The sequence below is a fragment of the Phymastichus coffea genome, unplaced genomic scaffold (assembly GCF_024137745.1).
Source record: "Phymastichus coffea isolate CEN01 unplaced genomic scaffold, Cenicafe_Pcof_1.1 PCOF00020, whole genome shotgun sequence".
Lineage (NCBI taxonomy): Eukaryota > Metazoa > Arthropoda > Insecta > Hymenoptera > Eulophidae > Phymastichus > Phymastichus coffea.
Window position 1 is genome coordinate 20,862 of NW_026706831.1, and position 15,022 is coordinate 35,883.

General features: G+C 32.8%; 1 protein-coding gene across 1 annotated transcript; it reads right to left on the bottom strand.

Annotated features, from left to right (window-relative positions):
- Window positions 1–4,132: 4,132 nt before the first annotated feature.
- Window positions 4,133–6,849, bottom strand: LOC131675376 (histone-lysine N-methyltransferase KMT5B-B-like). The gene is made up of 4 exons (XM_058954343.1): window positions 6,192–6,849; window positions 4,679–4,783; window positions 4,460–4,603; window positions 4,133–4,383 (listed from the first exon to the last, which is right to left on the bottom strand). The coding sequence occupies exons 1-4, from the start codon at window positions 6,847–6,849 to the stop codon at window positions 4,133–4,135; spliced, it is 1,158 nt and encodes a 385-aa protein (XP_058810326.1).
- Between the last annotated feature and the right edge of the window lie 8,173 nt (window positions 6,850–15,022).

The window sequence follows — 15,022 nt, forward strand, 5'->3', positions numbered from 1 at the left end:
ATAAAGGTAAGCGACGAGCTCTTTTTCAAGTGGGCGATTTGGTTTGGCGCGAAGTGCATATGCTTTCGAATGCAGCGGCGGGCAAGAACGCGAAACTTCATCCGAAAAATGACGATCCGTTTAAAATCGTTTTGGTAATCTCGCCCGAGATTTATGAATTGGCCACGAATAGCAAAAATATCGTACCACTAGAGTACATGTTTCGGAGATTCGCCACGGAAAGTAAACGCGTAATTTTTTTACGAATATTTATTATTTTAGAGTTGGATTGCTATGATGGCGTGCGGGGTTGGTCGATTCTTCGGTGAGAGAAGTTTGTTCACTTTGTTGTAAGGGTTTTAAGTTTAGATTTTGGGGATGAAGAGTTTGCCCTTGGTTCTATCTGGGTGTTATCAGAATAAATTTAAGTTATAGCCTAAGTTATGATTAAGAAATTAATTAAGGTTATTATTTTGTTTAGCGTTTAGCGCTGGCTGCAAGTTGCCGGTCGAGAGAGGAGAAGGGGGAAGAGAGTCAGGCCGCAGTGAGCTTTGGCCTTGGGAGGGGATGTGACGAGAGCAAGCAGTACACTTGCTCCTCGTCTGCCCTTCTTCTCTCTCTCCCTCTTATCACTCGGCATGGCGACGTGGTCAGCGTTCGGCGCATATATTTATTGCGCCTAACCACTGGCCTTTATGTTTTTCCAGCCGCCGAAGATTGCCGAGCAAGATTGAGAGCGCCCGAAGAAGCAAGAGCGCAGCGACTATGAGGTAGAGAGAGAGAGAGAGAGAGAGAGAGTGCGCGTCTATGCACGCACTATGCAGGTTTAGGCCGGCGTGTGACGCGCGACCAATTAGCGCTTTTGTCGCACGCCGCCTAATGAGTAGGCTTGGTGGGAGAGCCCGGCGAGAGCGCGAACGCTGACCATGCGTCAAGTCGCGTGAGGTAGTTCCCGGAAGAAAGTTGAGGAGAGAAGTTGGAAGTAGCAGCGCAATGAGAGAAGAAGTACACGTGCAGCAGTGACCAGACCAGGGCGAGCCGAGGCAACGTGTGGCGGCAACACCTGCAGCAGGGCATTCAGTGTCGCCCTCGCCGCCATGCACGGCATGACTTCCAGGGGGTTCACCACGGGCTACGCCGAGGAAGACGTCCAGCCAGCGGCCAGGTCAACTCCCCGTTGCCGGCTCATCGCCAAGGACAAAGGTCAGGTTATCTCTCTCTCCCGGTATTTCTCTCTCTCATGGTGATGCGCGGCCGCGTAGGAACGATACGTAGCCAGGCGATCACTTGCCGGCTACGCTTATCGTAATGCGGTAGAGAGGTTTCAACGTATTCTTTCCTTTGTAAGGAGGTAAATGGCCAAGGCGATTTAGTCGCCGGGCCATTCGTCCTCCCGCGTTAGTTTAAATTGTTCTGTATATGTGCGCGTGGTGTAAACGTTATTGTAACTGATTTTGTATTTGTTTGTCTGAATAGATTTAAGTTGTATGTTCCAAGTAAAGAAAATTAATTATTCGTTCGACCTATCCTCTCGTTTCCCGATTGTTAAAGAGTAAGTGCCTCTCTTACTCTCCCCTTAATAAATTAGTGACGTCAGTGCCGAATAAGGCGCTGCCCCCGTTACATAATAAATCTGATAGTGCTACGTATATGGAATTTATGACAAAAGAAAGAAATGATCGTGTAATGTTACTTCAAAAAGTAAAATGTATACTACGAATTAATGGAATTTCAAATGATTTTAACAATGATTTTTAATGGGCGTCGTCCAGGAGAAACAGAGCGTACAAGACTGTGGAGTTTTCAACGCCGTTTAGATGTTGATAAAGACGACGACTACTTCCAATCACTCAACCCGTCTGAACAGTTACAAGCTACTAAATATTCTGTAATTATTGGTCAAGGGAAAAAAATTGATGGCATCGATTGTACTTTTTATTTAACTACTGAAGATGTACAAGCTCTGAAATTACTAGAAAAATTTAGAAAAGAAGCAAAAATCCATCCTAAAAATCGCTACCTTTTTGCTATGAAAAATGACTCTGATGATGTACGGATGAAGTATATGAAAGCCAATCAAACTAACAAGAGATTAGTTAATCTTTGCAATAAAACGTACAAGAAATTAAAAAATCCTGAAATAATATTAGCTACAAACAACCGTAAAACTATTGCGACTGACTTCGCTAATAATCAAAAAGCTGAAGATTTGGCTTTAATAACAAGCCATTTGGCCCATACTGACAAGATTCATAAAGGTACTTATCGCCAAACGACAGTTAATCGTCGAGTTAAGGTAACGACTATTTTAGAAAGACGAAGTCAACTGCCGCCAAATGAATATTTTACTGCTTCAAATGGTTCATTCCCTGAAAATGATGATCTATACGAGAACAATAACGAATCAATTAAAGACTTGGTTGTGAAAAGCACAGATAAACAGCCAGCAAACTTTTCTAAGTTAAAGGACAGAAAACGAATACTTAAATTTGAATCTTCATCTGAAGATGAAACTCTTGCAGGACAAGATAATAAAGTATTAATTACAGAAAAATCAAATGAAGATCCAAAAAAAAAGCACAAAGGTGAAGGAACAATTAAAGATTTGGTTGTGAAAAGCACAGATAAACAGCCAGCAAATTTTTCTAAGTCAAAGAACAGAAAACGAATACTTAAATTTGGATCTTCATCTGAAGATGAAACTCTTGCAGGACAAGATGATAATAAAGTATTCATTACAGAAAAATCAAATGAAGATCCAATAAAAAAGCACAAAGGTAAAGGAAACTAATTTTTGTTATAATTTAGTCAGTTGCTTATTGTAGTTTATTTTTAACAAAAATATCTGTAATAATATTAAAATAATTATGGTGCTTTAATAATCTGTTATTTCATCAATGATATTTTCCATTTCAGGAAACAAAAGGTATTCGTTCTGGTCTGATGATCAACAGCAAAACTTTGCAATGGCTTTTACAAAGCAATTGAAAAAAGGAAAATATGCAAGCGCTACTGAAATGCGAATCGCATTTAAAAAGTTCCCCAGTTTGAAAGAAAAAGGTGAAGAAGCAGTTAGGACCCGTTTTAGCAATCTGTTCAAAAGAAAGTCTGTGAAAATTCAAAAAGAAATACGCGATTAAATTTAAAATGTTTAGACGCTGTTAGAGCAAATTCAGCAGAATTTGTATTTGAAAAAAAACGAAAGCTTTAATTATAGTTTTAAATTCTTTCTTAGAATATTATTATATTTATGTTTATTGAAGAAAAAAGTTATCTTATGTTTATAAAACCTATCAGTGAAAAAAACACTGAAGCAATCATAAAAAATTAAAATTTTATTTTTATATTTTAAAGATTCTTGAATGGAATACATGTTTCATTTCTTTAAACTTGCACCATGTACAGTTAGTACTTACTTATTAAAAAAAATTGTTTATTTTGTTTTAGCATTACAAAAACAGTTGCTATAAAGAATATTTCTATAATTTGATGTACGATGTAATAAAAATAAAAAATATAGAATTACTTATAACATTTTAATATCATTTCAATTTATTTACTTATAAAAATAATATACAAGTTCCAATTTTACTAACTTTTAGATGACAATATACAAGATTTACAGTCACTAAATATAACCACTTGCAAACATAAATTATGTTTTTATTCTATAATCTATATTATAATTTTCTATTATAGTAAATTAAAACAGTCGAATTCATAAATATTTGAATCCATTTTTTCAAACACGATGAGTAATCGCTTAAAATCATTTATATATTTTTGATAAACTCATCTCTTGACAATACTTACGGTGATGCCATAAGGTTTTTTTAGAAAAATAAGCCCAACAATTATTACATTGAACTTTATCAACCTGCTGAATTGCATCAATTCTAACCTTCATTGCTGGAATCACTATTCCAGTTAATTGTTGGTAGTGTGCAAGGCCTTGATTGCGTATGAAGTTTATAACTAACGTTTGAAATTTGCTGTTATGACTATTCATCAACTTATCTACGAGGTCCATTTCTTGATGTGAAGTTTTTAAATGTCTTGTGAATTTTGTAACAAACTTTTCACTTAACAAACAAAATATATATCCATTTCTATATTTTATCTTATAATAATCAACTATTAATTCTAACTATTTTCATATGTATGCACTATTTAGTTTATAATCTGTCATGACAATTAGCGAGTTATTATTTTGTAAAGAGCTGAGTTTCACACAACAAATAGTTTCCATACTACTGCCATTATTTATATCTTTATCTATCATTTTAAAATGTTCCAATTTTGTTTTCTCGTATGTAAGAGGTAATGCAACATCTAATCTATTATTGTATATATTGGAGCTGTCCCCATTTACATTATTACTATGAGAAATCAAACTTACACCAGCTGTAACCAATCAAAAAGTTTATAAATTTTTTAAGTCACATTTAAAAGGAATAAAAGACAATGAACATGTACTCACATGGACTAGTCAATTCCTTAATACTTGTAGAGGCTTGGAAATTAATTTTTTTATCGTTCAAATTAGATTTTCTTGGTGTTAATAAATCTTTATTAACTATTAGGTTGACAGGCTCATTGTTAACATTATTTACAATTTCTAATTCTTAAAAATATTAAAATAATATGATGTTTTTTGTTATAGTTACAATATTAAATCTGATAGTTACAATAGAAATACCTTCTGCAAAAAATCCAATTCCATTCTTTTCACATGTGTAACATTCACAGTTTTTATTCTTTTGTCCAAAATAATTCTCACCATAGTAATGTGATGTTCGTATCACTTATAAATAAAAATAATTCGAACTCTTGTAATGTAGCTAATGAGTAAGAATTTGTTTCCGATGACTTTACTCTAATTTTCAAGAAAATAGATAAATGAAACAAATATAATAATTAAGTAAATCAAATACATATAAGTAATTGCAAAATATCGAGGAAAGTCAGACAATGCCCTAGTTTCTTATGGTGCGAGTTGTCCCATAAGCAGAGCTAGAGTCTTTCTTGGATAGGATATAATTCGGCCCAAGTTTCTTATAGCGCGAGATGTTCTATAAGTCGAGCTCAAATTATAAGGAAAGGTTAGTCTTGCTTAGTAAATCACAATGAGAGAAAGAACTTAGGTGTTAATCCAAGTTTATTCAGACTCATGCGCTCACTTTGCAAGGCTAGAAGTGAATGAATCTAGCCTGTGCAAAGGTGGGCCTATTTATACACAGATTTTCCCGCTTATTATTGCAGGAGAGATTTCATCGAAAATTCGAGAGACATTCGCGAATTTTGAGAAATGATTTTTCTTAATTTACAAGTAAATAGCCATTAATATTAAGTTTTTAACACATGTAAATTTTACAGAATTAGTTATTTGTTGATTTTATACAGTATACAATTATCGCCAATAGTGTCGTCAAAAGTTATTAACTAATAAAGTTAATTAACGTGATATTACATTATTTACAATAGAAAATTATTAAAATTTCATATAACTTTATAGTTAATTAATTTTGGAAGTATTTTCCAAAATTAATTATTTAAATTAATTAATAACATTTGAATTATGACTAATTTTTCATATTTGTAACGATTTTCTTTTAATCTTAATATGCGATTATTAGATTAATTATCTAAGATTTCTAAATCATAAAATTGTCATTATCAAGTATTAACTTAATATTTTCGTTCTATATTTAGCTTATTGTTTAAATAAATTATTAGTTGTTTATTTATTAATAACAGTTGTTATTTAGCTGTTATTAATGAAACCAATTCTTACTCATGTTCTATGCTTATTCATTTTACATATAAATTATTTATATTTTTCTAATATTTCATATGTTAATAAATAAATTAACTTTACATATCGATATTCGTTATAAATTTATAATTGAATGAGATATTGTGAATCTGTATGTTAAAATCTATATAATTGATACTTTGTTATATTCAAATTATCTATAATTAACATATTTTTCTCAATATTATGGTACATTATATCTATGTCTATTATTTGTGACGTCACGCTATTTGTTTTGACTCGACTCTTATTTGTATACAGTCGCGTAAACAGTGAGGTAGCGCCGCTTAATGTATTGTTTTGACTAACAGATAAATACGTTAGACTAGTTGCAGTCATTTAATAAACAGCTCATAAATAGGACCGTTACAGTAACAAAATAGTTCTTGTCCTTTACTGATATCCGTAATTGTTTTGATTATAAGTAATTTCTTTGAACATACTAAATAAGTGCAATTAGGTTGACAATCGTGATTCAAAAAGGCTGCTGTTCCTAACATGAGAACAGGATTTTTCAATCTTGAACATTCAATGATTGAGAAATTAAAATTTTTTTTCTTCAACAACTCTTCTCTTACAGGATCCATTACTTTACATATACCTGATAAGCATCTTAGTTGAACACCTTTTGGTATATCATTTTTAGCAACAACTTTGAGCCCATTATTCTCACTCTTATATGTGCTACATTTTTCAATTCTTACTGGAGATTGAATTGAAATTGTTTGAAGGTAAAATCGTATAGCCTCATTAACCCAAGTAGAATATTTTATATTGAAATGGTAATATAAATTTTGCTGACTGAGTAATGTTTTTAGAGATTGTGAAACATTATTAATCTCCTTTTCATTCCATAACATATTCTTGAAAATGATCTTATCAACTGCTATTTTATTATGTTGTGTAAAATTATTAATTGGGTGGATTTTACGAATCGTAAAACCCAAATATGGATCTAAAATTAAAAACTTCATCAAGTCATCGACTTGCATTAGCGACCAACTATTCATCCCAATTTTTTTTTGCGATTCAGTTTTTAGTTGTACTTCTGACATCATAACTATTCTTAAAAAACTTATAACAATCGTATAGCATAGGTATATTTGAATAAAAAAATATGAAACTAAATAAATACTTCATGATATTAATTTAATTACAATTAAAAATTATTAACTCCTTGAGGTTATACCTTTCAAATCTCAGGATAGGTTGAATCAACATATGCAAAAAAAATTATATCATCACTACTATTACTGATAGTTATTTCTAAAAATATAATTACGATCAAAATAACATTGATTGAAAATGACTTATACCTATAAAACGTAGGTAAAAACGAATGCTTACCCTAGTACATTGTAGTGTATTATACAGTCTACTAAAAAGTTCAAGAGTATATTTTATTTCAACTAAGTTAATACATAGCGAGAACATAATAAAAATCTACGAAAAAAAAATACAAAAGGATTGTGCATCGTTAGCATATTAACGAACACTCATGTTTTTGGTTCTAAAACTTAAGTATCATTAATAAAAAAATCATAAAAATGGTTGTAATTATTTTTTTACGTACATTTTCCATCAATTTTGTGAACAGGGCAGTATCAATTATTGAGAAAAATCATGTGCAAATTTTCTATGTAACAAATTTTCCGTTTTGAGAACTGTTAACATTAAAAATTAATAGATTACTATGACATACTTTTATCGTAGCAGCGGCAGAAGTACAAAAGCGCGAATGACTGAGAATTGATCCCTTGAATCTTATCTTCCAGCCGAAGAGATCTGAGATTGTTACGGCTATTAAAAACACAATAAAATTCGATTCGATTGTTGAATTCACATATCCTGTTGCAAGCGACAAGAAAAATGAAAGACAGAAAGATATAAATAATCTTTTCTAGCAATATCAATTATTGATATTAGAATTTATAGAACGACAAAAACGAGTATAGTCATTTTATTTGATGTCCTTGAAATCTCATCCGCTGGGGTAGTTTATAATTAAACTCATATTACAGATGAAATGATGTTATGGCAGCTTGAATAGACTAGACCAATAATAGGTATTATGACGCTCACCTCTAAAGTTGGAATCGGTAGAATATCTATCTATGACAATAAGGTGTTATAAAATATTATGAGTTGTTATCTTTGAAATCCGGACAACTACTAAAGCTTGTGATCTAAGAAACGTTCCTTGGAATCTGTGTAATTCAGTTTTTACTATTTTGGTAGGAAAAATATAAACAAAAATAGGAGGGTAACAAAAAAATTAAGATCATTTCTAGGTATTATCAACCTGACCACTGATCTCAGAAACTGTAAAATATCGATGATTCTCAAAGAGACTAGTGACCTGAGATACTGTCCTCGAAATCCGGTTAGCTACAGTTTTTACTATTTTCTATAGAAGTTATGGTGGAATGATAAGATATCAGCTGGATATTTCATATGACAACAAGCTTTTAGGAAAATCAACCAATGTGATAGAATCGCTTAAACATCGATATTTGGCTACGAAGCCAGTATCTTAAATATCCGTCCGTGAAATCCGGTCTGTTTCAGTTTACTCACTTTTCTATGAAAATCATCATGAAATGATACAGTATAACCATGTAAATCCTGGATCAGTTCTAGGTATTATAAACCTGACCACTGATCTCAGAAACTGTAAAATATCGATGAATTTCAGGGACTAGAAACCTGAGAAGCTAATATCTTAAATATCTAACCGTTAAATCCGGTCTGTGTCAGATTAATCGGTTTTCGATGAAAAATATAATGGATTATTAAATCATAACATTGAATGACCTAGATCATGTCTAGGTATTATCAACCTGACCACTGATTTCAGAAACTGTAAAATATCGATGATCCTGTAAGAGACTAGTGACCTGAGATACTGTCCTCGAAATCCGGTTAGCTACAGTTTTTACTATTTTCTATGGAAGTTATGGTGAAATGATAGGATATCAGCTGGACATTTCATATAACATCAAGCTTTTAGGAAAATCAACCAATGTGATAGTATCGCCTAAACATCGATAATTGGCTACGAAGTTAGTATCTTAAATATCTGTCCGTTAAATGCGGTCTGTGTCAGTTTAATCGGTTTTAGATAAAAAATATAATGGAATATTAATCCATAACATTGAATGACCTATATCATGTCTAGGTATTATCAACCTGACCACTGATTTCAGAAACTGTAAAATATCGATGATCCTCAAAGAGACTAGTGACCTGAGATACTGTCCTCGAAATCCGGTTAGCTACAGTTTTTACTATTTTCTATGAAAAATATGGTGGTATGATAGGATCTCAGCTGGATATCTCATATGATATCAAGGTTTTTGGAAATTCAGGCAATGTGATAGAATCGCTTAAACATCGATAATTGGCTACGAAGTTAGTATCTTAAATATCTGTCCGTTAAATCCGGTCTGTATCAGTTTAATCGGTTTTCGATGAAAAATATAATGGAATATTAAACTATAACATTGAATATCGTAGATCATTTTTTGTTGAAAGTTTATATTTCTTGCTTCATGTTCAATTTGCTAGTTGCCAATATGACTGCACTTAGTAATTAGTTAGTATTGTTTACTGAGATTACGTTGGGTCTGCTCATGCATGATATAGTCTGCGAACGTAGACGTATTCTCGGTTAATAACTTCTAAAACGGTTTTTCTGTTGGTAATCAACTCATTTCGGTACTGAGTTGCAGTGCCCAAATTTGTATAATACAAAAAACTTCATAAACACATTTTGAGATAAGTTTGAAAAAGTAAAAAGTAAAAACATAGAATTGATTCCCATAACAGTACTTTGCATAATTCAATAAATATATCTTATGCTAAGTTAAAATTGATATATTTTGCTTCATGAGTAAATCCCTACTGGTCAGTTTTTGACGATAGTTATAAATATCGACCATTAAAATATTTAAATGATCTCAAACGTTATTTACAAGCAAGTAATTATAATACTGCGCAATTTTTATGTCTGTTATTTTAATCTATGTCAGGGATAAATTCTTCTTGATATGACTTAGTACAGCGTGAAATTAAAAATTTTGAAGATTTTGAAATGTTATTTAAAGAGAAATTTTGGAACGCTGAAATACGTAGAAATATTACTCGCGAAATAGAATTTGGAAAATATTTTGGTGGAAAATTATCACGTTATTATTATGCTATATGTAAAATTAATTTAGCATTTGATATAAATGATAATCTAGATGAAGAAGAATTAATAGATAAATTATCTCGACATTTTGATAGAGATGTACGTTTATTAGTTCAAGCTAGACATATAAAAAAGATATCAGAATTTATTAAGGTTTTATCTTCTTTGGATAATGATGATTATATTAGTTCACATCATACACAAAAAGATAACGGCGGAGAACAACAAATTAATAGCATAACAATTGAAAATAGTAAGTCGAATAATAAGAATAATAAAGTAAATAAAAATAGAAATATTTCAAAACCGATTTTACAAGATGTACCAAGTCGGGAAACGAGTAAATGTTGCTTCTCGGAAATCGGATAAACGCAAGAGCTTGCAACGAGTTGCAACAATAAAATCAAGTAACAATTTATTATCGAAAGAATTATTGACTATTTTTGAAGATCCTAGACGAGAAATTAATGGTGAATTATGAAATAATGATAGTAACAATGGGGGCAGAACCTGTTCTGAAATATTTTTTTTATTAGAAAACATTCTAGTAAAGGCTCTACTTGATTCGGGTAGTGAAGTTTCTGCTATTTCAGAGGAATTTTACAATCAAAACTTGAGTAATTTTAAAGATAAACTCTTCCGATTAGTGGACACGTTATTAAAGTAGCTACTGGCCAAAAATCGGTGAGATTGAAGAAACAAATTTATTTGAATGTAAAATGGGGTAGTCAATATATTGTATTATCTTCATAATTATTCCTAGATTAATAAAAGATTGAATTATCGGTTATGATACTATGAAAATTATAAAGCTTAAACTTGACACTGTAACGGGGTATGACCGTTTAATGATTATATCGCGCGATTATATTAATGGGACACGCGTAAATCGTCAATGCTCACTACTATTCCGGGAGAGCACGAGAAAATATGCGCCAGTCAACCGATAATCGTTTATAACCTAAACTAAATTGAGTGGAAGCTATGTGAGATGAGAGAATCAATGAAAACACTTGTTAGTAAGGTAAATCGGATCTTTTATTGTCCCTTAAAACTCACAAGAGATCGACCCGCGCGTTTGTTTACATGCACGCTCACTCATCGACAACACGCTTTGCCGGTACGCTCGCGGCTCCTTGTTACTAGAGCTTTACATGCATGCATCGAATACCGAAAGTTATTTATCAGTCATGCAATTCCGACCGCGTAATTAAGCTGGCCAGCTTACCTTATAATTGCAGGCGATCGGAGAAAAACTATTACAGGTCGCACAGCACGGAACAGTTTTGATATTGTTTTATTGTTCGCGAGTCGCGAATGCGCGCACACACCGGTTTCGCCCTCGATGGCGAAACCTCACACACTCTCTCTCTTTCTCGCTCTGGCCTCTGGTTCGTAGCTGGACAGCACCTTGGCGGCTGCAATCCTGGATCACTGGCTGCTGCTACTCTGTCGCGTCGTATTCGTCGAGGATGCGTAACTTGGCGGTGATAATAGCGATAGCGGGCGGACACTACGATGGTCTATGCTTCACTGGTTCGAATTCTACCGCGTGCGTTCCGTCTGCTCGCGTGTCGAATTCCTTCGTTACGTATTTTTGTCCCCCCGGGAGGTGCTGCCCTCACGGACAGCAATAAAGTTAAATAGTTAGCGCTAACTTGACGTTTACCGTCACAACACATATAATGTGAAAATTTATTTTGAAATTAATAATACTTTAGAAAACATGAAATATAACGATGCATTTATGGATGAAAGTACATATCAAAGGTTAACTATTCAGTATGATACTGTCTCGGATTTTGGGGATGACATACCATCACTCATTGATCTAACTCGTAATGAAATAGATGTAGGCATCAAAAATGATGATTTTGTGAATCTAACTCGAGGGGAAATTGATGAGAAAATAGATGAAAGCTCTAACCTTACCGATGCTCGAAAAAATGAGATAGCTTCGCTTGTGTATGAATTCAGAGATGTATTTCGTAAAAAATTAGGTTTATTGAAAGTATATACTCATAAATTGATTTTAAAAGATAAAGAGCCATATTTTTCAAAACAGTATCCTATACCGTTTAATTATCGAGAAAATGTTTGAATTGCAATCAAAGAAATGCTAAGAGATGACGTTATTCGTCTATAGATAGTTATATCTATAGATTTTTATGGACCATTGCCAACTTCACGAGGAGGAGTCAAATACATTTTAACAACAATAGATTGTTTTAGTAAATTTGTAGTTATGTATCCTATAAAAAGATCAACTACATACACTACTATAAAAAAGATATTTGAACATTACATACCAAATTATGGAAAATCATATGTGATCATGGAACACAGTTCACAGCTAAAGCATGGAAAGAAAAGCTTTTAGCTAACAATATAAAATTAATATTTTCTAGTATTCGTCATCCATAAAGTAATATCGTGGAGAGAATTCACAGAGAACTTCATTGACTTCAATTTGCACATTTTCGTGATTTTCAATTTCAGCACCATCAACATTAGAAGCAATTTCAAGTGGAAATTCATCGAGAATGTTGGCGTCTTCTAACAAAGATTGATCTAAATCAAGGATTTCATGCTGCAGACGTGGTTCTTTAACTGATACCCATCGTCGGACGTACTCGGTAACAAGATGTGGATAGCTATAAAAGTCGTCTTTCCCACCAGATGCAATAATTCCACTGAAAAAAGTAATAATAAAATAAGAAGAACATTCATAATATTTCAAGACAAGAATATGGAAATCACCATATTTTCGTACGATAAACGAAAATATGGTAATTTCCATTATCTTGTTTTAAGAAATTTATTTGTACTTACTCAATGTCCAGCGTTCCAATCCTCAGAACCAATGCTGCAGCTGCATCCTCCTCTGGATTATGGTGATACTGCCTGAAAATTCTTCTCCTCAGTGGTTGAGCCATGACATCACGGGGAATGTCTCGCTCACTAAAAAAAAATTAAAATCGATTTAAACATTCTTGCTCGTCTATTATTAGCAAAAATAACATATTATACTCACTAAAAAATCCTTGTAAAATAAGCCATATCTGCAACATCATCTTCTGTTACTTGCCCAAAGAAATTATTTGGATGCAGTAACATATGCTGCATTTGTACTTTACATTTCTTTCCTTGCATGTTGCGCTTGATTTTTTGGATTGTCTTGAGAGGTAGAGCTGAATTCAAAGTAGGATCCTGACCAGCTGGGCAACAATTTTTGCTATCGAGTTGCAGGACATACTTGTTGACAATTGTTTTCACCTCATCTTCAGTGACATTTGGAGGTTCTTTTTCTCCTGCATAGTTGTCAATATCACAAATTTTGTCGAAAATACTTGACATATCTGCTTCTTCACGCCTTCAAAATAAAACAAATAGACATTTTTGTTATTAATAACGTATACATAACATATTATTTCTTCCATACAAAAAAATTGAAATTCTCATATTTTTGTTTGATTCGAAAATATGCAAATTTACATATTTCCGGATGAAACAAAAATATGAGAATTTCAATTTTTTTGTTTAACAAATAAATACTACAGATAATTACTAAATTTCTTTAAAAAATTATACTTACTTAGCATACACGTGATACATAAAAGCCCAAACTGGGCAGTGATGGTAGGGCTTTAGTAATGACAGTCTTGCTGTTGCAAAAACATTTACAAGATTGTGCATACTTGCATTTGAAGGTTTGGTAGATCTAAGTTTGTAAGCCGACGTAAGTTCTTTTATGTAAGTAAACTTCAAAATTTCCAAATCAATAGGCTTCAGCATCGAATGACCAGGTATAATGACATGACTTCTGAGCAAATACTTAAAACAAGCAATAAGGTCATCCAACAACGCAGGATCTGACTTGAAACTGTTCATGTGAAAATTGACAGTATTTGTCACTTTCAATATAGCCAATCGTAACATTTTATGGGCAAAATGCTCCGACAATTCGTCTTCGTCAGCATTTACCACACGCCTAAACTGACGACCCATACCCCGCTTGTACTTTACAGGCTTGAGTGCTGATTTACTGTCACCTTCTCCATCTTCTCTCTTTCTCTTGCCTGAAACACTTTTCTTTTTACCAGCAACATTTTCAGTCACTACACTATCATTCTCACCGTCACTCGAAGATTCACTGCCCGAAAATTCACTGCTACTCGACATCTTCAACACTGATCTGTTATAAAAAAGTTTAATGTTGAACAATCTACGTGCAAGGGATACCATCACGTGACGACGCTCAGCAGTAAACTGAGCACACGACGATGTTCGCTAGTCGACTAGCCTGAAATATAAAAATTTCAATATGGCCGTGCTGTAGGTAACTACTGCGCATGCGCGTCGCTATGGATGTATAACAAACTGATATGCTTTTGTCACATTCCAAAATATTATAGTACCAATCTTCTATAAACATATAGTATACGTTACAAATGACGTCATAAAAAACAAACCATACACATATTCTAAAAAAGATTTTGACGGTTACACGAACAAAACTAAACACAAAAATTCCGAAAAAGATATACAAAACAGCACAATGTTAAATATACTACAGGAAAAGTTCAAATTAAATAGTTTCAAAGAGAACCAAGAGGAAATCATTTCAGAAAATTTAACAACCAACAATGTAATAGCCATGCTACCGACTGGTGCAGGCAAAACCTTAACATTCATATTACCACCAATGTGTGACAGTGGTTTATACATAGTAATTTCGCCATTATTAGCTTTAATTGATGATCACACAAAGCAACTGCAAGATTTAAACGTAAATATAATACTTTTCATATAATTGTATAAACTATTTACATTGTAATTTTGCAGATTCCATTCCTAAAATTATGTGGAGACTTAGACCGACTGAACAAAGGCATCATTAGCGATCCAGACGTACATACAAAAGTGCTTTCAGAAACAAAATTAATCTACGTTACACCAGAAAAACTGAATGAAAATTCAGACATGTCAAAGTTTCTATGCTATTTACAAAGCAAAAAATTGTTGAAACGAATTAT

What these genes read in the sequence shown, in the direction of transcription:
- LOC131675376 (XM_058954343.1), bottom strand. Translation starts at nt 6,849, where the DNA reads ATGTCAGAAGTACAACTAAAAACTGAATCGCAAAAAAAAATTGGGATG. An exon ending in CAAAACAATTACGGATATCA is followed by an intron (nt 4,784 to 6,191) that starts GTAAAGGACAAG and finishes TTTATTTATAAG; the next exon opens with TGATACGAACATCACATTAC. An exon ending in TAAGGAATTGACTAGTCCAT is followed by an intron (nt 4,384 to 4,459) that starts GTGAGTACATGT and finishes GATTGGTTACAG; the next exon opens with CTGGTGTAAGTTTGATTTCT.